At 38.8% G+C, this 23062-nt stretch overlaps 2 protein-coding genes across 2 annotated transcripts in view; one reads left to right on the forward strand and one right to left on the reverse strand.

Moving 5' to 3' along the window:
* smc4 (structural maintenance of chromosomes 4) overlaps positions 1-10893 on the reverse strand; it is a gene marked incomplete at its 5' end in the record, with an annotated part of 33424 nt that extends 22531 nt beyond the window's left edge. The window contains 5 exons of the mRNA XM_055645332.1: positions 6091-6267; positions 7173-7364; positions 7820-8010; positions 9497-9661; positions 10611-10893. Coding sequence (XP_055501307.1) covers positions 6091-6267; positions 7173-7364; positions 7820-8010; positions 9497-9661; positions 10611-10893 — 1008 coding nt within the window. The remainder of the gene's footprint in view (positions 1-6090; positions 6268-7172; positions 7365-7819; positions 8011-9496; positions 9662-10610) is intronic.
* Positions 10894-10938: 45 nt separating this feature from the next.
* ift80 (intraflagellar transport 80 homolog (Chlamydomonas)) overlaps positions 10939-23062 on the forward strand; it is a 157779-nt gene continuing 145655 nt past the window's right edge. The window contains exons 1-2 of the mRNA XM_055646362.1: positions 10939-11097; positions 12821-12932. Coding sequence (XP_055502337.1) covers positions 12898-12932 — 35 coding nt within the window. The 5' untranslated portion in view covers positions 10939-11097; positions 12821-12897. The remainder of the gene's footprint in view (positions 11098-12820; positions 12933-23062) is intronic.

Raw genomic sequence — 23062 nt, forward strand, 5'->3', positions numbered from 1 at the left:
TAAATCACTACTTTCGTGAGAAAAAAAAAATGTTTGCTCTCCGGAGTGTCAGAGGAATACTGCAGGTAATAATAGAAACCTATAGAGAAAAACTCCAAATAATAAACATTTGTTGCCAGTTAAGAAACTGATTAATGATCCACAGGAGCTTCACACCATCTGGACACAGCTGCCCAGTTGATAGGCACTCCATCTGTACCAATTCACTCACTCCACCACTGATGCAAAGTAGTAGCAGTTTACACCATTTACAAAATGAACTACAGCAACTCACCAAGACTTCTTTGATATCATCTTCCAAACCAAAGATCTCAACCAGTTAGAAGGACAAGGACAGCAAAGGCACGGGAAAACCATCACCTGAAGTCTGCTCTTTAAGCCACACCACACCAACCTGGAAATATATCATTGTCCCTCACTGTCACTAGATCAAAATCCAGGAAAATTCTCCTTAGCAGAATAGTGGGCATACCCACACCTCAAGGATCTCAGCAGTTCAAGACACTCGCCATTACCTTCAGGGGTAAATAAAAGTTGACAGCCTGCGAAACCTACATCCTTTGAATGAACATAAATAAAAGCAAAACATCAGTACAGCGCCTCAGCTGACCAGCATAAAATTGGGGCAGCCCCCAAGGTGGAATGTGCAAAGGAAATGTGCGTATGTTATTTACAGAGTGGTAGGTTGCTGGAACATTTACAAAGGGTGGTAGTGGAAGTACATATGATAGTGTTTTTGAGGAGTTTTTAGATAACGCATGTGACTAGGTAGGGAATGGAGGGAAATGGATCACGTCCAGACAGAACGGATTATTTTAATTTGTTCAGCATATATCATATGGGCCGATTCGTGTGCTTTACTGCTGTATTCGGTCTTTTTCTGCTGAATGTTTTATGAACAAAGAACTATTTTATTAACCATAGCAGCTAAAATCAAGTCATCAATGCAAATTTTGACAATGTTTACTAAATAAAAAGTCAGAACGCAAAAAATAACCACATGAATCATGCAAACTCCAATCAGGGTGGGTTTAATCAATGAAACTTTACATTTACCCTATAGCTTCAAAAGTGAGAACGCTCACCTGGTATAGGTCTTGCTGGCTGTTCGGCATTGAATATTATTGTTAGCCTAACGCTAATAAACACAAACTGTTTGAATGCCCTTGCTTAAATAGTGCTAAATGTTTAGAGACCTGTGGCCAGCGACAATATGGTTGCACCTATACAGAAAAAGACCTCAGGCAATGCGATCGTCAATAACAACACAGGTATTCGGCATTAAAACTGCAACTACAATTGAGTAGCTGTGGAGCCACTTTTATCGTTTTGCCATTCAATTAGGGTAATTTTGAAATTTGCACAAAATAAATTTCCTAAATCAGAAACTACAGCTGTTCAACTACTGTACTGTGTTCAAAGTTTCTACTCAGTATTAACAACTTTCATCTTAATTTAAGAATTTGAAAGGAGAATTTACTACTGAAGTATAACCTAAAACGCAGATTGGATTCAGTGAGTTCGACTTTCCTTCCCTCCTTAGCACTGGGGAAACATGCCTAGCTTCTTCCAATGCAAACACTGAAAACTCCGTGACCGTCATACCAACAAGCCTACTAGCCAGCCAACCCGGCACCAGGTAGAAGGTAAAGAAATGGTGCATCCTTAGATAAGGATGGATGTCTTCTTTCAGAGCCCAAATGTTGATTAAAATCAGTAAGCAATTTATCCAAGCACATAGTAGAGAAATGTTCATTTGCCTTTAAAGTGTTCAAAGCCCTTAACTTCGAAATCTTCCCCCTGCATTGTGACCATTTCAACAAAAAAGATAATAAGGGGAGGATGAAGTTTACTTTAAGCCATCAAATCTTTTTACTGGTAAGTTTTAGTTAAGTCAGTTGATGAAATTTAAATTGCTTTTTATTTGGTGATGTTTCTTGTCTTGATTGTGATGAAACAAACAGATTGCAATCAAAGCCAATTGAATGAAATTAATCCAAGATTTTCTCGATCCAAGTTTCCCTTTGTCTTCTATTTCACTTCAATTGTGATGGCCTCAAACCTTACAGCAGGGCCCCCATTTAATACAACCTTTACTCCCATATTTTAACCACCAAATGGAGACCCACAAACATATCTTGATTGATTTTCCTCACCCCCCCCCCTTAAAGATCAGAGGTAACGGTTTTTTAATTTTTAGGCGTCAATTCTCAAACTGCTTTTATTATTTTGAGAATATAAGATGGAATGTATGCACAAATATTACAAAAAGCAGAACTCAACTTTTTGCAATATTTGTGCATACATTCCATCTTATTAATATTTTCAAAATAATAAAAGCAGTTTGAAAAATGACATCTGAAAATTTTAGACATTAAATAATAATCATATCCCATCAGTACCCTTGCTCAATTTGTACTGTTCATGTTTTGTACAATTCACGATATACAATTTGAGTCTGGCAAAATAAATTACACAGTACTACAATAAACAGAAAATGCTAAAACACCGCCTGACAGCATCACATGAAAAGGTCATAAATCTGAAAGTTTCTCTCAACAGATGCTGGCTGACCAGTTGAGTATTTCCAGGGGTGTGTTTAATTTCAGATTTCCATCGTCTGCGTTTTTTTTCATCATTTACTCAATCACTTGTTAAAATATTCCCATTTTTATAGCTCTACTGGTCATAACCATTTATTTTCTCATGTCTCAAATCATACAAAAATCAACTTTAATAATGTTTGGGTAGTGGCCTAGGCTGTGGAACAACGCGTCTTTCCTCGATAGTAGGTGGACAGCATTCTCTTGCTTAAAAATCAATCCTGTTTAAGAAGGAACCGCAGATGCTGGAAAATCGAAGGCAGACAAAAGTGCTGGAGAAACTCAGCGCGTGCAGCAGCATCTATGGAGCGAAGGAAATAGGCAACGTTTCGGGCCGAAACCCTTCTTCAGTCTGAAGAAGGGTTTCGGCCCGAAACGTTGCCTATTTCCTTTGCTCCATAGATGCTGCTGCACCCGCTGAGTTTCTCCAGAGCTTTTGTCTACCTAAAAATCAATCCAGTTGGATGCAGACATATTGTAGTCAGAAGTCAATGGATGAATATAAGCCTGTTTTGCCAATCAGACTGATCTGTTTTCTAAAGCTATTTTCACACGAATTCCATGTTACTTACCTTCATCTGATATCTTTTAATACCCGTGATTTAACAAAAATCTATTAATCTCGATTTGAAACTAACCTTGCCTTCATTTCTTGTTTGCGGAAGAATAAAGATACTGCCTCCGTCTCCAATGTAGACGCGTTTCCTAACTTAATTCCTGAAAAGAACTCTAACTAAAACATCATTCCTAGACTTGACTTATCTCCACCTACCATTTTGATTCGTCCAAACCATCTAAATTCCTGAGATCACAAGTCACCATTATTAAATCTTTGTAACTTAATCCTGGTAAAGATCAGGTATCAAACTGGTCAACCAATGCTCTATCCCAAGCATGTCCAAGATGTTCTTCTTAAAGTTCAATGGGCCGAATTGCTCACTTTCCAGTCAAAGCTTCTCCAGCTAAACAAATTATTCTCCTCAGTTACTGCAATTCCACCTTTGGTATACTTTCTGTTTATATCATCCAAGTCCATAATGTATATAGTAAACTGTGTCAGCCTACATCACTAGTCACATATCACCAGATACTTGTTCAGTATTCAGATTTTTCTGTCCTTGGCTATTTCCTTAGCAAAATAATGTAAGTGCCTTTATAATCAATAAACTCATGTGCAGCTACCAGTCTCTTGTGAAAGATCTTAACAAATTTACTGTGCAAGCCCCCTTTATCCATCATCTTTTAAAAACAACGTGTTTTATCAGACATCACTGATTCTCTCCAAATCAACACTAGCTTAAATTGAGCAGCTAGGAAAAAAAAAATCCCTCTCATTATCTCCTTAATCAGTCTATTAATATTCCATGCCCATGTCCATAATTCCTTGGTTTTTGTCTTTCACTATTATAACATAACAGAGTGAATCATTAAACTTTTTAATTTAAAATAACAGTTACTGAAGTCAGATCACTTGAGCTTTAAAACTAGGTTTTTTTAGTTTTGTTTTGTTCAAAATCTTAATTTGAAAGCCAATAAATCATTTGGGTCTGTTGCTCTTTGGTACATGATATTCTCACTATTACTTTGGTTATAGAATTTTCCCCAGTTCAAATTCAGGTTTTGTTCCAGGCCTAGAAGACACTTTTTCCCACAAATATTACGGCTAAATTATCATTCAACATGCCAGCTATTTATTTTCAAGTAAGAAGCTGTATTTCCTTCATCTATTTTCACATTGCTGCCCACATAGTTTTTCACTATAGTTAAAGACAGTGTTGATGTAGATCTTCCTTGCATATCTCCTTAAATACCCATTTTGCAGATCTGTTTTTCATCAATCACTTGCTGTTCTTTGCATTTCTCCTAAATATTAGGACATGCAGTAGTTTTCTCTACATCAGGGACAATTTTAACCTAACTGATGCTGGTTTTAGGCCTGACTGTTTTGACTTTCCATTACGGAAGAGAACAATATAATGCATGTGTAAGGCTGACATTTCGACCATTTTGTGGCTCAGTTCAATTAAGCACTGTCACTTCCAATCAACCTTGAGGCTATTAACATTATCTCTAATGATCACAGGTAAGGTATGAACATCAAACTATCTGCAATAAGTAATTAACATGTACATCTCTCCCTCGGCTTTCAGATTCAATTTTAAGACCAGATACAAATCTGTTTGTTAGTATACAATTATATTTCTCTGCAGTTGTAATTTCAGTACTTGATCACAATTTTTTCTAAAAATTTACAAAATGGGATTCTTCCATCCACTATACAAAGCAAATTAGCAATGCTTGTATAAACAACCCTACTAGATATAAAGTAAGACTGATGGAATCCGGGAGGCGCTACAGGTCTCTCCGTTGCTGAACCAGCAGGTCGAGGAACAGCTTCTTTCCGGCGGCTGTCACTCTACTCAACAACGTACCTCGGTGACTGCCAATCAGCGCCCGGGTCTCTGGCGCTGAGAGGCAGACGTTCTACTGCTGCACCACAGTGTTGCCCTAAAGTTTTGATATACTTAAGGACTGCCAATCACCACCCCCCCCCGGACACTTATTATTTTTTATTCAAATCGTTTGCTATGTCGCTCGTCAAGAGAGATGCTAAATGCATTTTGTTGTCTCTGTACTGTACACTGACAATGACAATTAAAATTGAATCTGAATCTGAATGAAGGCAGTAAAGTAAAATATGACAATTGTATCAGATAAACCTGCAACTGAAGTGCTTAAAAGGTTATACATTGAACCATTAAAATATTAAAAACTCTTCACATCTATTCCTGTTCATTTAATAAGGTTAGTGACAACACTGTTGAACAAGGTGCAATTTTCACTACTCTTGTTAACTAATCCTGGGTCAATGTTCAGTTCACAAAATTATGATGGACGCAATGTTAAGTTTTGTTTGTCTTTAATATTCCGTTGGAAATACAATGGACTTTTTTGAAAGAAACATTTCAGCAAGCAGTGCACACAAATTTTGCTCCACACAAACTAAATGGACTTCCTCCAACAGCAAACATTTCATTGTTAACATGGAAAAAATGGAATGAATCTCTTCAAATACATTTTTGGTGGCGACCAAACCATGTCACGCTGCAGCAGCACAAGTAATATTGGCGTTTTTTGGTTTGATTATTACCACGCCAATATTTACGTGCTGCTAAAGCGTAACTGGCATTTCATTTATGTGTGTCCCCAAAGATTTCTTGGATTATGTAGGAAATGTTGTTAACCAAAGCAATACATTGCATTGGAAATCATTTTGTTTCTGGTTTAACCATAAATCACTAAAGCAGCAAATAATGGTTTGAGTTATGAAAGCAGCCCTGCAAACCATGATGTGCTGCTACAGCAATTTAAGGGCACAAGGAAAACATTTCACAATCTTTATTTCTTCAATGTGCATTGTGTTTTCATTTGAAAGAACACTTTAATTGCAAGTAAATACAGTTCAAGGTAATCTGAAAAGACCTACCTGAAGAATCAAAAATCTGTTGTGATCCAGATCGATTCCATGACTGCGAAGCAATATTCCTACATCTTTAAATGTCGATTTCTTTCCATTAATATGGTAAACAGAAGAATTGTCCTTGTAGGCAGTTCTTGAGACGTAGAATTTGCTATTTGGAATAACTTCAAAATCATCACCCTCCTTTCATTAAAAGCAGTTTTGAAAAAAAAAGTTTAATAACTCAAAGCTGCAGCATATGGCATATTCAACAATTATGTTTTCTGTTAGCAGTGCAAAAGCCAACTACAAGACAATCACCTTTCAATTACATCGGATTAATAAAGGACAATAGAATGGAACAATCATTCGAGTGCTTAAATATAGATTTTAGAAATTAAATGTTAAAATTATTGGTCATACAACTTACTCAGCACATCTGTCATCTAGCAATGTCCAAAAGCAAGTATTGTGTGCTTAATGCAGCTAATTTTAAACAGCGAAACACCAAATCTCCTCCAATTTTTTATTTTACAAGGGGGAAAAATTCACCCTCAACTGTCATTTTCACTGCATTAAATATCTATTTGTTAGTTATATTATGAAATCACAGATTTAGTTAAAATATTGGTATGCGGGTATAACAATTTAAAAGAAAGTTTTTTGGCAAGAAATTTGTTAAAATTTCTGACCTTTGTTTGCATTGTCCATTGACTAGTCAATTGATTGAAAAATCTGGAATGTGATTAGCTGGTTTATTTGAAAAATTCATTTCTCTTAGCAGACATTATAGATGCCTGCTGTACTTAAATGAGCACAAGTAAAAAAAAATGTTTTATTGCTTACAGTAACATTTCACTTGTGCCAATTGAAAACAGAAAAACAAAGCAAATTAAGAGATTCAACAATTTATCCTTGCTTAAAAAGCCAGGACAATTAGTTAATTACCTACTTCATCTTCCACTAATTTACAAGAACCCAACCACAGAAAATTAAAAAGTGAAGTGATCTTAGTTAAAAATGTACTGTGCTTCAACTTTTAAACAGCATAAATGAAAATAAGTTTGAAATTAACAATTTTTAGCTTCTTTTAAAAAATTGACAATTACCTTATCTATGATCTTTTGAAAGTGAACTTCAACAGTACAGCTCTGAATGTCTTTGTGTTCATCGGAATGGTGAATGAGTACAGACAATTTTTTGGAGCGAATTTTTTGGGCCCTGTACCCAAAAACAAACAGCATTGAATCAATCACATTTGATTTCCCACTCCCATTTGGTCCAATAATACAAGAAAATCTCTGCAAAGAAAAAAAAGTAACAGAAAATTGTAGATTTTACATGTAATTTTTCATAACTATTATTAATGTTGAGCATGTTCAGTGGGCATAGCATGTGATGTACTCTACTGCCAGCCGTCCACTCACACAATTAGCTTGAAATTATTTCCCTTTCACAGCAAAGATATTAAATATTATTTATTTCATTTTTTTGGTAAAAGAAATTCAATAAAAAATCCAAAAAAAAAATCACAGGACACCGTATCTTAAATTCACATCAATTCTAAATTTAGGGGAACTGATCAAGCATTTTGTAGTTTCACATCTCCACCCAAAATGTTTCACAACCTATAGTTTCTCAGCCACAGGTTAAAAAAATGAAAAAGATATTTCTTAAGATGAACTCACAGAATAATAGACAATAGGTGCATAAGTAGGCTATTCGGCCCTTCGATACATATTTATTTTTATTTTACCTTGTGAAAAGGACCCAGAATTTGTTCTTGAGCATACGATTTGAAATTTTGATTCACTATATGTGTAATCATGAGACGAGGAGCTCCAGGTTCATTGGTCATTGCTGGGGGTGGAGGAGGAGAAATGCCAGCTAAAATTTCTTCCAGGCTTTGATTATTTATTGGTTCAACTGCAGCGTCTAAGACAGCATCTAAATTGAAAAAAACAAAACAAATACTATTCTGTCAAGGAAAAAGAACCATAACATTTCATTTAGCATCAGCTTTGCACTTCATTGTTTTAAAGGAAACCACTGCAGAGTTCCTAAAACATTAAGAATTGTTTTATTTTATTTAATAGTCAATTACAGCAGCTACTATTGTCCGAAGAAAAGGGAATTATAGTTTAAAGATTGTATAGTTTAAAGATTTACTTCTGACAAAATAGCAAGCACCAAATGTAAATTGCTACTTCAGAAAAATTAAATCAAAAAGTTTAAATAATATTTTTGCCTAAAAATCTCTCACGCCAATCTCACTAAAATCATTACTGTGGATGATAGGTTTGAAAGGTGAAACAAAGGATAACTTAAAAAAAAGATCAACAAACTATCTTAAGTATATGGTCAAAACTCTCTTCGATTTTGGTGAAAGAGTGGGGGGGAGGGGGTGGTGAAGAGGGGAAGAAGGTGGGGTAGGATCTGTGAACGATGTTTTACATCTGCATTTAAATCCATCTCATTGTACAATTATCAAACTGTCAGAAGACATATGACAAGAACTTTTGTATTCATTTGAAAATCTGAATATAAAATATACGACAGGTCAATAATAGTTAGTAACTGTCCAACTTGCACTAGTTTAGTGCTGCTATTGAATCTTGTACGTTTGCCAAATACTCGCTGAGTAGCTGCAACGATCTACCAAAACGAATTTAAAACCAACTGCTGACATTGAAACGTTAAAAAAACATTAAAAAATCAAGCATATAAGGTATCCCTCCTTTTAATTTGTAAAATCTTCCACATAATCTTCAACTCCCGAACGCAGTTTTGTATTCTAGTCTACAGAAAGTCAACCCCTCCCCCACAATTAATGTACTGTACAACTAGCGCAAAGGAAAAAAGGCACACAATGAAAAGCAAACTCTAACCCCTTAGCGCAGCAGTCTACGGGAAGGGGGGTGGGGGAGAAGAGAACTGTCAAATAAAAGTCATTCATTGCACAATTTGGAAAAGGAATAAATCATCATCAGGGTAAACCTCGATTATTACAACGCATACGTCTATGTTGAATACCGTCAAAAAAGGCAGCTGAAACTTTCCAGGAACAAGTAATTATTTCCAATGGTGAATGATATTATTAAGTTAAATTAACATCACAAACTTAAGTTGACGACGGCTGTTTATCTCGTTCTACATGAATGAGCTATATCGATTAGAACCAAATAAACATAGATCGAGTCCATTTACAGTACGATACCAAATTCCTTCAAAGAAAAAATAAATGGAATCGGCAACCTGTTTAACAATCTTTCCGGCGGTAGATCACAATTTTCAAACAATTATAAGACAACGATAACCGCAAACTTTAGTTGATTTAAAATATTCCAAGAAGTGAAATCCGTTCTTTTGAACAACGAATGACTTGCATACACAAAAAATATCCCGCATAAACGAAGAAATTGAACTCATGTACCTATTCTAACTTCATCTACATTTGATGTGGTTGCCTTTTGTTGGATATCCATTCCGTTGTCAGACGCATCCAAGGGCTCTGGTCCCTCCGGAGCAAGTTTTGCGTTTTGCTTTGCTGTGGAATATTTCAATTTGGCAGGCATGGTATAACCTAGACTATAAATTGCTAAAGAAAGGAGAAAATAATACAAAATAAGTCATCCCTTCACGGGCATTCAATTGCTTCCCCTTTCAAAACGCAAACTCACGTAGACGGAATTTGGGGGTGGGGGGGATATTAGAGATGAAACGAAAGCTTTTGTTCTTAAAGTCTTCAGAAAAAAATATTACTAAAATATAAATTTACAGCAATTTTAATCAGATTAGAATGTACTTTACTTTTCTGCCATCCAATACCACATTATGACGTTTAAAGGCAAGGTATAAAATCATCCAGAACAGTTTGCACAATAACAACATTTAGCTACAGGGTACGACATTTATTTAAAATAACGGATTTACAATCTTTGATCAAATGCAGAAAAAAATCGGTACATTGCGACGTATATTCCAGCCAGTCTACGTCACTCTCCGATTAAATAGGCGCACAAAATCTTAGAAAAACAAATTTTTTCATGGTTCCTGCCCAATATTGGACCTCCGGACCAAGCAAATGGGTTTACTTTTGAAAAATGTACCAGAAACGGAAAAAATCTTAAAATTACACTACAGATGGGGAAAAAACAAATTCTAAATGTGATTTTTTTAAAAAAAGTGTTTAAAATTCAGATTCAATTTTATAATAGTAGTTAATTGCTCACCGGGGGCACACTAACATCACCCAAAGTTTTAACACAAAGCAATAAACCAAATTAAGAGGAGAAAAAAATTGCAGTTAGGAACCACTTCCCTGAAACAACATGTTTACAAATTTGTCATGCATCTCATCCCGCTAAAAAAAAAAAGATTTCGCTTCCACTGCAATAAATACCCCCGAAATCAATTCGATTTCCGACTTTGCGGCCCGAACGGCTTACAGTTATTTTTTTTAAAATTTAAGGATGATTTTTCGATGGTTTTGGGGCGCGGAAAATAAAAAATAAAGGAATAAATTGAGGATAAATTCGAGCGCTCACCTCGGTCCCAGTCGAAAATGGCGCCGAAAACTAAACTTGACTGAAATTCGTTGGGGGACAAAGCATTGTGGGTAAGCCGGTTTGAATAAATGGGGCCGATGCCAACTTTTAAAAAAACAAATTCAAAATCCGACAGATCCGCGCCTTCAGCTCTGCCCGCCAGTGAAAAATATATAAACCGGCTTTTGTTTTTTTTAAAAAATAATATTATACAAAAAAAAAAGTCACACGCGTTTGGGTTTTTTTTTTTTCGGTTGCTGTTGCCAGGCAGCGGCCGTGTGCGCGCGCGCGCGCCGAGAGAGAAAGAGAGAGAGAGGAGAGGGAGGAGGGGGGAAGCGGGAGCGGCCGTGCGCGTGCTAGTGCGCGTGCTCGTGCTCGTGCTCGCGCTCGCGGAGCATCGCCACTGCATCGAGCGGCTGAAGCGACGACAACCGACAGTGGAGCAACAAAACAAACCGCGGACATCTTCTCCTTCGCACCCTTTGAGGTAAGTAGTAGTAGTAGTAGTAGTAGTAGTAGTAGTAGCTGCTGTCGCCTCAATGGCCAACCAGCCGCGCGTTTTCTTTGGGGAGGGGGGTTGGTTGTCGGGGGTTATGGGGAGAAGACAGTAGTATGGGGTTAGGAGGGGAGAGATAGATCAGCCATGGCGGAGTAGATTCGATGGGCTGAATGGCCTAATTCTGTTCCGATCACTTATAGAACGACAGGGATCCTCACTTACTTCTGCGTCGTCGCCGTGCTCACCAGTTAGTTAAGAATGACCCGTTTTTTTGTTTTGATTTGAAATGGTATTCTGGTCCGTTATTGCCAGTAGGGCAAACAGTTGTTTACTTCAGAGCTTCGTGTGTATCGCTCTTTATAAACAAGTATCTGAAGTTTCTTATGTCTCTATTAAACAGTTGTTTGAGCTCCATTAGAGTTATAGAGTAGGAAAGTAGGCCCTTCGTCCCAAATCGTCCATGCCGACCATCGAAGCTATCCTATTTTCCCCATGTTTGGCCCATATCTTTCTAAATTAAACCTTTTCTCAATTTTCTCATCTTAACTCAATTTCTAATAAAATGGTATTGTGGTCCATTATTGCCAGTGGGGCAAACAGTTGTTTACTCCAGCACTTTGTGTTTCTCTCTTTGTAAACGAGTATCTGAAGTTTCTTGTGTCTCTATTAAACAGTTGTTTAAGCTACATTAGTCATACAGCAGGAAAAAGGCCCTTCGGCCCTACTCGTCCATACTGACAAAGATGCTGCATCTGAGCTATCCCATTTTCCCCAGGTTGGCCCATATCTTTCTAAATTAAACGTTTTTTCAATTTCCTCATCTTCACTCAATTTCTAATTAAATGATATTGTGACCCATTAGTGCCAGTAGGGGAAACAGTTAGTCCAGAACATTGTGTGTGTGTCTCTCTCTTTGTAAATAAGTATCTGAAGTTTCTTGGGTTTCTATTAAACAGTCATTTCAGCTCCATTAGAGTTATACAGCAGGGGCCAGAGGGCAGCGGAGGCTGGTTCTCTGGATACTTTCAAGAGAGAACTAGATACAGGGGATATGGGGAGAAGGCAGGAACGGGGTACTGATTGTAGATGATAAGCTGTGATCACATTGAATGGTGGTGCTGGTTTGAAGGGCTGAATGGCCTATTCATGCACCTATTGTCTATTGCCACACGTCCTTCTTCCCAACTTTCTAAACTATTTTTGTAATTTTGATTTTTTTGGTTTGGTGTCAGATTTTGTTTAATTGAAACTCTTGTGAAGCACATTGGGTTGATTTAGCGTAAAATAGATGTTGCCTAACTGGAAGTTATTGAGATATTATAGACTTGATAACTTTCTCTGTATGCAATTGACAAACTATTCAGAAAGCCAAAAATATTCAGTTCTGAGTTTATATTTTTTAAATTTGTTAGGGCTTGATGCTTTTGTCATTGGATCTGTTGTGAGAAACATGCAACTTGCTTCATCTTCTTAACGAATATACAAATTTAAGAATAAGATTGACGTCTTGATGATATATAGGATTTTTGTGATTCATTAACATTTTTAAACGTTCAAAATTTATGTATGAAGATTATATTGTTTCGGTAAAATATTCTTTGGGAAAATAATAATTTGTGACTTTCAAATTTGTTCATATGGTCTATGTTTCTGTTTTATTGATATTTATCAAGTATGTGCAACTTGATGATGTTTTTCTCAAATTTGGCAGCCACCAAAGACAATTAGTGGGACTCCGGCTGCTTTTGGAGTTAATTTAATCATTACAACTAACCCACTTTCTAAAGAATGAGACTGAAGACATCGTTCCTGAAAGAACCGAAACATATCCTTTTGAAATAATGTTTTATTTTGAATTTTGTAATAGGAATTAAAAAATAAATTCCTTTTTTTAATGGGAGAATTGACGGCAGACTAGTGTTAAAGCACATCTATAGTTTCCAATGTGTATGTATTAGTTGATGGGTTTTTTTAAACATTATTTTATTTGGAGACATACCTTGGGTTGATTTTTGTTGCTGTTCCTAATTTGATAATGAAATCACACATTTTTAATAAATTATGATCTGAACCAATCAAATGCATTTGTAATTGATGTAAAGATTTATTGTATAAAACAACTTTTTCTAACGCCCTCGTGATTTCTTACACCTTTACAAGGTTACCCCCTCAGTATCCTTTGTGCCAGAAGGAAAAATGACCACACCAGCATGTACAGTCTCGAGAAGGGTGTAATGTTGAGGCTCTGTAAGGCGCTGGTAAGGCCGCATTTGGAATATTGTGGACAATTTTGGTCACTATATCTGAGGAAGGATGTGCTGGCTCTGGAGGGGGCCTAGAGGAGGTTTACCCAGCAAAATGAGTAGGTTACTCTATGATGAACGTTTGTCGGCATGGGCTTGTACTCGCTGGAGTTTAGGAGAATGAGGGTGGATCTCATTGAAACATACAGGATAGTGGAAGGCTTGGATAGAGTAGATGTGGAGAGGATGTTTCCACTAGTGGGAGAGTTTAGGACTAGAGGCATAGCCTCAGAATTAAAGGATGTACTTTTCGGAAGGAGATGAGGAGAGATTGGAGGATGGTGAATCTGGGGAATTCTTTGCTACAGAAGGCTGTGGAGCCAAGTCAGTGGATATTTTTAAGGCAGAGATAGATTCTTGATTAGTGCAGGTGTCTGAGGTTCTGGGGAGAAGGTAGGAGAATGGGGTTGGAGGGAGAGATAGACCAGCCATGATTGAATGGCGAAGTAGACTTGATGGGCTAAATTGCCTCATTCTACTTTCACTTATGACAAATACCATGACTGGACTGGTTGGTGCTGTATGTATATGGCAAACACAGATTTGAAACGCTCTTTTAAAAACTTTTTTTGTTTAATATGCAACTCCTCAAAATACATATTTATGGTTGGACTCTACCAAACGCAAATGAATTATTGTTGCACATAACAATGTTGGAGGTTATAGGTCATATACGTCAATGTACCTGCAACAATCTCCATGTCAGAATGCAGTTGTAGGTTATTTCCTATTTCTATATATCATTAATAACATTGTCAATGTACTAATTATTTAAGAAAGAACTGCAGATGCTGGAAATATAGAAGGTAGACAAAAATGCTGGAGAAACTCAGCGGGTGAGGCAGGATCTATGGAGCGAAGGAATAGGTAATGGTTCGGGTCGAGACCCTTCTTCAGAATGATGTGGGGCGGGGGGAGCAGGAAGAAGAAAGAAAGAGACGGAGACAGTAGGCTGTGGGAGAGCTGGGAAGAGGAGGGGAAGGAAGGAGAAACCTGAAATTGGAGGTCAATGTTCATACCGCTGGGGTGTAAACTACCCAAGCAAAATATGAGGTGCTGCTCCTCCAATTTGTGGTGGGACTGACTCTGGCCATGGAGGAGGCCCAGGACAGAATGGTCGGATTCGGAATGGGAGGGGGGGTTGAAGTGCTGAGCCACCAGGAGATCAGGTTGATCAATTCGAACTGAGCGGAGGTGTTCGGTGAAGCGATCGCCAAGCCTGCGCTTGGTCTCACCAATGTAGAGCAGTTGACACCTAGAAAAGCAGATGCAATAGATGAGTTTGGAGGAGGTGCAGGTGAACCTCTGCCTCAGCTGGAAAGACTGCTTGGGTCCTTGGATATAGTCTAGGGGGGAAGTAAAGCGACAAGTGTAGCATTTCCTGCGGTTGCAAGGGAAAAGTACCAGGGGAGTGGATGGCCTGGGTGGGAAGGGACGAATTGACCCAGGAGTTACGGAGGGAATGGTCTGTGCGGAAAGCAGAAATGGGAGGAGATTGGAAGATGTAGCCAGTGGTGGGATCCCGTTGGAGGTGGTGAAAATGTCAGAGGATTATCTGTTGTATGTGACGGCTGGTAGGGTGGAAGGTGAGGACAAGGGAGAACTCTGTCCTTGTTATGATTGGGGGGGATGGGGAGTGAGAGCGGAGCTACAAGATATAGAGGAGACCCTGGTGAGAGCCTCAACTATAGTTGGAGGGGAGCCCCCTGTTCCCTAAAGAATGAGGACATCTCCGATGCCCTGAAACCCCTCATCCTGGGTGCAGATGCGGCGTAGATAGTGGAATTGGGAGTTGTGGATAGAGTCCTTACAGGAAGCAGGGTGGGAAGAAGTGTAGTCTAGATAGCCATGGTAGTCAGTGGGTTTGTAGTAGATGTCGGTCAGTAGTCTGTTACCTGTGATGGAGATAGTGAGGCCCAGAAACAGAAGAGAGATGTCAGAAATGGTCCAGGTGAATTTGAGTGCTGAATGGAAGTTAGTGGTGATGTGGATGAAATCAGTGAGTTATGCATGGGTGCAGGAGGTGGCACCAATGCAGCCGTCAATGTAGCGGAGGTGAGTTTGGGGATAGGTACAAGGATAGGAACAAGGATTGTTTGAGGTACCCTACAAAGAGGCAGAGATGGCTGGGGCCCATGAGCGTGCCCATAGCTACGCCTTGTATTTGGGGGAAATGGGAGGAGTCAAAGGAAAAGTTGTTGAGGGTAAGGACCTGCTCCAATAGGCGGAGTTGAGTATTAGTAGCCGGGCATTGGTTGGTTCTGCGATCGAGGAAGAAACAGAGGGCTTTAAGACCCTCCTGGTGGGGATGCAGATGTAGAGTGACTGGATATCCATGGGGAAGATGAGGGAGTGGGGGCCTGGAAAGGGGAAGTCATGGAGGAGACGAAGAGCGTGTGAGGTGTCTTGGACATAGGTAGGGAGGGATTTGATCAGGTGGGATAGGATGGAGTCGAGGTATGTGGGTATAAGTTTGGTGTGACAAGAACAAGCAGAAACAATGGGTCTGCCAGGACAGTCAGGGTTGTGGATTTTGGGGAGAAGGTAAAATCTGGCTGTGTGGGTCTGGGGAACGATGAGGTTGGAGGCTTGGGAGGGCAGGGAGCCGGAAGCGATGAAGCCAGTGATGGTGTTTGAGATAATGGCCTGGTGCTCGTCTCTGGGGTCATGGTCCAAGGATAAGTAGGAGGAGGTGTCTGAGAGTTGGCGCCTGGCCTCAGACCGGTCGAGGTCAGCGTGCCAGAATACCACGGCACCTCCCTTGTCGGCAGGTTTGATCACCCAGTCGGGTTTGTTGCAGAGTGAGTGGAGGGCTGTACGTTCATGGGGGAGTGGTTAGAGTGAGATAGAGGAGTGGAAAAGTTGAGGCGGTTGATGTCCCACCAACAGTTTAAAATGAAATGGTCTAAAGCAGGTAGATGGCCATGAAGGGGAGTCCCAGAGGAGGGCGTCCGTTGAAGATGGGAGGAGCGGTCAACATTAGGGGGTGAGGACACTTTCCCATGGAAAACGCTTGGATGCGGAGGCGATGGAAGAAGAGCTCCACATCGTGGCGGACATGGAACTCATTGAGGTGGGGGAGGATGTCAATGTAACTCTGCCTCTGGAATTCACATGGGGACCAGCCTCTTAAGAAACAGTAATTGGAGGATTGCGGTAGACGTGGGCTGAAGTAATAAACACTTGAGATAATCAAGGAAAGCTAACATTGCTAAAAGTAAATTGTGCTTGACTAATTTTTTCGGTGAGGTAACAGAAAATTGAGTAAGGAGTTGCAGTGGATGTGTGAATTTTCAGATGCTCGTCAAGGTCTGATACAATATCATGAGCATCCATGGAATAAAATCTCAATTGTCTTAAAAGTGAGAACAGTGCTTTAAAAAGTTGTGTTCTAGATTAAAGTTGAGAGTAATGTTCCAGGGCAAGGATTATTGTTTTTATTTTCTAAATATATTTAAAAACTTGGATCTGGATTTGTAGAATAAATTTTTAAAATTGCAGAAAGAGAATTAGAGAGGTGGATAATAATAGAGGTACGATAACATATTCTTGCCAGAATGAGCAATTGCAAAAAAAAGTGATCAATTTTACTATTAGGAATTCTAGGGTCTACACGAAGTGTGTACATTAATCTGATTAGGTGACTGGCTAATCTCCTTGGAGTAAAGAATTTGAGGTGATAGGTTGAGGTGCGAATAACTTATTTTACCCAATGAGCGAATTGTTGAAGGGCTAGAGGATTTAAAGTGATGGATTGAAAGATGTAGTAGGAATGTGAGGAAGAATGCTTCAATCAATCTTCAATCAATCAATCAATCAATCAAAGACATTATTGTCATTGAAAAATACACCAACAAATGCAAGTACGAACAAAATTTTGTTGCATCTGGCTCACCGTGCAACATAAAACAACAAAAGGATAAAATAGATAAAAAGATAAATTTGATCATTGTTGCAGCGTATTATATGGTATTCAAGAGTCGGATGGTTCGGGGGAAGAAGCTGTTGCAAAACCTGGCCGTTGTGCTCCTTATACTGCGATACCTTTTACCCGAGGGCAGCAGAATGAACAGTCCATGATGGAGATGTGTGGGGTCTTTTATTATGCTGTTGGCCTTGGAGAAGCAACGTTTGCACGCCATGTCCTGGATTGAAGGAAGAGAAGTTCCGATTATTTTTTCAGCCCTCACCACTCTCTGTACGGACTTCCAGTCGGAGGCTTCTAATGCAGAGAATGGTTCCGGGGACTGTTCCATGTGGAGTAATTGTGGACTCAACGGACTGGGAGCCTTTCTCTTATGCTGTAATAATTCTATATTCCTTAGTTAATTATTTTCATTAATAAATTTTCCGCCTAAACAAACAACAACTTTTGTCTCGACTTTTCTCAGGATTGGGTGAAAAATCGTCAGTATTTTTCTCTCTATTTTTCTATCTACAGATGTTGCCTGAATTGCTGAGTATTTCAAGTGTTTTCTTGTTTATATTTCCATTCCTGAATTCAAAGAGAGACTGTTATTGGCCTATCCGAGTGTGAAACAAAACTGCCCTTCAAAGATAATGGCCCTGGAAGAATTTATCCTTTGTAATTGGGCACTACACCTGAGCTAGTGTCCCTTTTGCTGCTCTATCTGTAATTTGTTTACAATAACTTTTATAAATAATTTGTTCCAATAAAATATACTGACTGCAACAAATGTCATCCATGTTAAACTGTACACTTCTACCCTCTCTGTACATTTACATCTGAAATTCTTACAGGAATATTTGTCACCAAATTGTTATTTGCTCTGTCCAACAAAAGTGAGAATATTACCAGGCAACTACAAATTAAAAGTTACAGGTGAATAAATGGTCTTGCGGACCATGGATTGAAATCCAATATAGGCAGAATATTTCATGTCGGACCCCTGTTAATTTAATTCAGCTGTTGATGAATATAAATGCATTCTTAGCACCTTGCCTGTCAATGGGAAGTGATTAACCTCAGTTTAGTGCACGTGAACTGTTGACTAATGTTGTAGAATCTAACTTTTTCGATGCAACCAGATAAATTTAGTTAAAAAGCATGATATATCAAAATTAAACGTTGTAAATGCAGTGGCTGTTTTAGTTTTATTTTCAATGATGTCAAAAGGTGAAGGACAAATAATAGACAATATCATAATTGAAAAAAAATTGTTTGGCATAATGAAGCACATTTAAAAACACCTATCAAACTATTTGGTAAAGATTACCAAAATTCAATGCTGAGCTAAATTAAGAAATATTTGGAAAGCTGGTGAATCCTAGGGAAATGGAAGAAGAAGAGTGGTGGAGTGAAGGATATAATCTTGGAGCACTGTGCACAAAGTGTGATGCTAATAATAATGAGAGCAGAATTGGCAAAATAACAGAGTCACTGAGATAGAGTCCAGTGCTGAAGGAGGTTATGGAGGAATTGCTTTTTAGATTTCAGGAGCCATGATAAGGCAGAGAGGACAAAGGTACGGGGTATTAGTGTAGGATTGGATATTATTTTTAAAAGTTAGTGTAATGAAGTATATAAGGAAAATATAAGATGTTTTGTTTTTTGAAATGCCTATGATTATAGAAATTGGGCAGTAGATTTAACATTGCCCAGTTTATTCATCTTAGAAGCGGTAAATAATGCAATGGATCTATGTTTCGATGCAGAAAGAAAAATGCACTTTGTGCTTTATTGTGGAATAACCCTAGGTTCAAAAAGGCACTAACGATAGCCCTACTTTGAAAGTAGAGTCAAAAGGTTAACAAGTAGAAACTGAAAGCCGCAGTTAACCAAGGGATCACGTTCAACAATATGTGGGGGAAATTCATTTTTAAAGCATTTCTTGATGGTATCTGGCAAAGGTGGTTAGGTATTACACATTAGTAATGTCACTTAAAATGGTGATAATCTTAACCAAAGCAGCTTGTATGTTAATGATGTTCTTGCATTACTTTTAGATTGGCTGTTCCAGCATTTGAAAAGAGCAGCAGTAGAGAGGGGGGCCAAGATATGTCCAAGTCAGGATTTTGTGAGGATCTTGAAGATGATATGCATCTTTTAGGTGGTGCATGTAATAAGTTTGGGGAGAGTTGACTTTCAGAACATTGATGGTGAGAGATTAGTGTTGATGACACCACTGAACCTCAAGGGCATATATCTAGGTCACAAATGTGTAAGTTATATGTCACTGAACAGCTAAATTTGGATGTTATCGGCTGAATGAGAGCTTTGATTGCTTCAATATCTGAGGAAATACAAAAAGTTGAAAATATTCAGTGAGTCAGGCAGCAGCTATGCAGAGAGAAATTGAGTTAATATTTCACACTGATCATCTTTAGGTCAGAACTAATGAACTGATAAAAAATTTAAATATTTAAGAAGGAACTACAGATGCTGGAAAATCCCAGGTACACAAAAATGCTGGAGAAACTCAGCGGGTGCAGCAGCATCTATGGAGCGAAGGAAATAGGCAACGTTTCGGGCCAAAACCCTTCTTCAGACTGGTGGTGGGGGGGGGAGGAAAAAGGAGGAGGAGGAGCCCGAGGGCTGAGAGGGAGAGCTGGGAAGGGGAGGAGACAGCAAGGGCTAACAAAATTGTGAGAATTCAATGTTCATGCCATATTAAAATATGTTTGGATGAAATTGGAATAGTTTCTCTCTGAAGACTTGCTGTGATTAGTTTTAATTTTTGATTTCCAACAATTGCTTTGTAGATATTGCAAGTGGAACTGAGATTCCTTATCTGAGAATGGCACCACTTCTGATGTTAATGGAAGGATTGCCATTGATTAAATGTTTGAATGTATTTGGAATCAGTACACTGCTTTCATCTCCCTGGTAGGCAAGGATGAATGGTGTCCAGTGACCAGTGTGAAGTGTGATTTCTGCCACTGAAGGGTTTTCTTCTTGACATTGACAAGTTTTATTAAGGGTCTTCAAAATAACATTCTGGATGAAACAGATCAACTCACTTTTTACTCACCTCTGACATTTGTCTCTTAATTCAATGTTTAGGTTAAATCATCAATTAGATTGGAGCAATGTATTTGGTGAAACCAAAAGAAACCATCTTTGAGTATGTTATTGATATTAGAATTAACAACAATGGTCCTTGTTGCTTCCCAACCAGCAACTCGCAGATGCAATCTGAATCGTTTGTGGCTAGTGGTTGTGTTTACAATATGTGTGCAACAATTTGCTGACAAAGATTCAATGATATCTATTATGTAGATCCCCATTCCCAGTATTTTTACTTACAAACATCAGTTCAGGCCATCCTCGGCATTGGTGTCACTGATATGGCCTCGGATCAGGATCTGATATTACTATAGTGGAACACTGGGCTGTTCTACCATTGGACTTCAAATGAAATTCATCAATAAATGAAAATTTGCAGATGTTGGAAATCAGAAATAAAAACACAAAATGCAGTGAACACTCAGCAGATCAGGCAGCATTTGTGGAAAGAAACCCAATTAATGCTTCAGGTCAGAGATCCTTCTTCTGAACGGGGAAATAATTTTTTTTTCCCAACGTGGTTATAAATTTGCAGAGGTGCTGGAAAATATAAAGAGGACAGGGATGATTCGCAGCAGAAATTTAGTTCTGACGCAGACAGAAAGTGAGGTAACTTTGAGGCCGTAAGGGCTCAATGTCAAATTCTCCGGCATAGAGTACAGTAGCGAAACTCGCATTTATGTGTCAGTACTGTCCATTTCTACTACAAGTCATCTATCTGTGATACTGGCACAGTCTTGTCTTTCCATTAGTACAACCTGATCTGCTGGGCTTGTCTCACACCTCTGCAAGTGACCATTATTGTTAATTCTAATATCAACTCACACTACAGACAAAAACGTGTAATGATTCCTCCAACTGTCCCCATTAACCCGCTTGACTTTGTCCAGTCCACAATGTCAAACATTTACATATCTTAATCACTAGCACAAGTGACACCTGTGGATGTACTTGAAGAAGAGCATGGTCACTGGCAGGTTCTTTCCATCTAATGACACCATTATGGAATCTTGATTACTGGTCTCATGGCTTTTGATTAAGCACAACAGTGAGTGCAGTTCAGAACTATTTCATCCTCTATGAATTGTCTAGAGACACTGCATGTGTGTCAGGGTTATAAAAAACAGTTATTTAATTTCAATGTCTCCTCACGCAATAGTATATATTTATAAAACATTGAGTAAATGGCATCTGTGGTTGATGAGGGGGCCATAAAATCCACCAGATGGCGCCATATCTACACAGGTCCCTGGAGAGGTCTAAATAATGCCAAATTGCAAATTTTTTGACTTGCAACAACGCGATTAACTGCCTTCTACAGTTTAAGGAAGAGTTAAAACTTTCTTAATGGCCAAATCTGGGATTAGTCAGAAATCCATTGGTTTTGTAGGTGCTCTTATTTTTTTTGGAATATATCTATATCTTGTAATTTTAGATTCTGATGGCCATATCTCTTGTATAATCCAATTGCATGTTAGTTCACATTTTCAGACATCTGTTGCTTCTAAATGCGTCCTCTGCTTCTTGAAGGATCTATATGCTGTAAAAATAATCAGTTGTCTGCAGGAAAAACAATTTGCATTGCTTCTCAGCATTAAGAAGTAACTGTGGTAAAATGGTAGAAAGAAATTGGAGTCACAGAATTATACAGCGTGCAAACAGGCCCATTGGCCCAACTTGCCCACACCGACCAACATGTCCCATCTACATTTGGCCCATATCACTGGGATGTGATGCTGAGGCTCTATAAGGCGCTGGTTAGGCCGCATTTGGAATATTGTGAGCAATTTTGGGCGCCATATCTGAGGAAGGATGTGCTGGCTCTGGAGTGTGTCCAGAGGAGGTTTACAAGAATGATCCCTGGAATGAATAGGTTAACTTGTGATGAGTGTTTTATAGCACTGGGCCTACGCTCGCTGGAGCTTAGAAGAATGAGGGAGAATATCATTGAAACGTACAGAATAGTGAAAGGCTTGAATAGAGTGCATTTGGAGAGGATGTTTCCACTAGTGGGAGAATCTCGGAATAGAAGTCGTAGCCTCAGAATTAAAGGACGTTCTTTTAGGAAGGAGATGAGGAGGGATTTCTTTATTCAGAGGATGGTGAATATGTGGAATTCTTTGCCACAGAGGCTGTGGAGGCAAAGTCAGTGGATATATTTGAGGCAGAGATACATAGATTCTAGATTAGTACATGTCAGTGGTTATGGGGAGAAGACGGGGAATGGGGTTAGGAAGGAGAGATGGATCAGCCATGATTGAATGGCAGATTAGTCTTGATGGGCCGAATGACCTAATTCTGCTCCTATCACATGATCTTAGGATATCCCTCTAAACCTGTCCAATCCATGTACCTGTCTAAATGTTCTTAAACATTGTGTTAGTACCTTCCACAACTACCTCCTCTTGCAGCTCGTTCCATGCACCCACCACCCCCTTTGTGTGAGAAAGCTCCCCTCGGGTTCCTATTAAATTTTCCCCCCTCACCTTCAACCTCTGCCTCTTTTTCTCGATTGCTCTAGTCTGGGCAAGAGAGTCTGTGCGCCTACCCAATCTATTCCTCTCATGATTTTGTCCACTCTTTCAAAAAAAGGTACTTTTAAAAAGAAAAATTGCTAAGCTGA

This window comes from Leucoraja erinacea, chromosome 14 (genome assembly GCF_028641065.1).
Source record: "Leucoraja erinacea ecotype New England chromosome 14, Leri_hhj_1, whole genome shotgun sequence".
NCBI lineage: Eukaryota > Metazoa > Chordata > Chondrichthyes > Rajiformes > Rajidae > Leucoraja > Leucoraja erinaceus.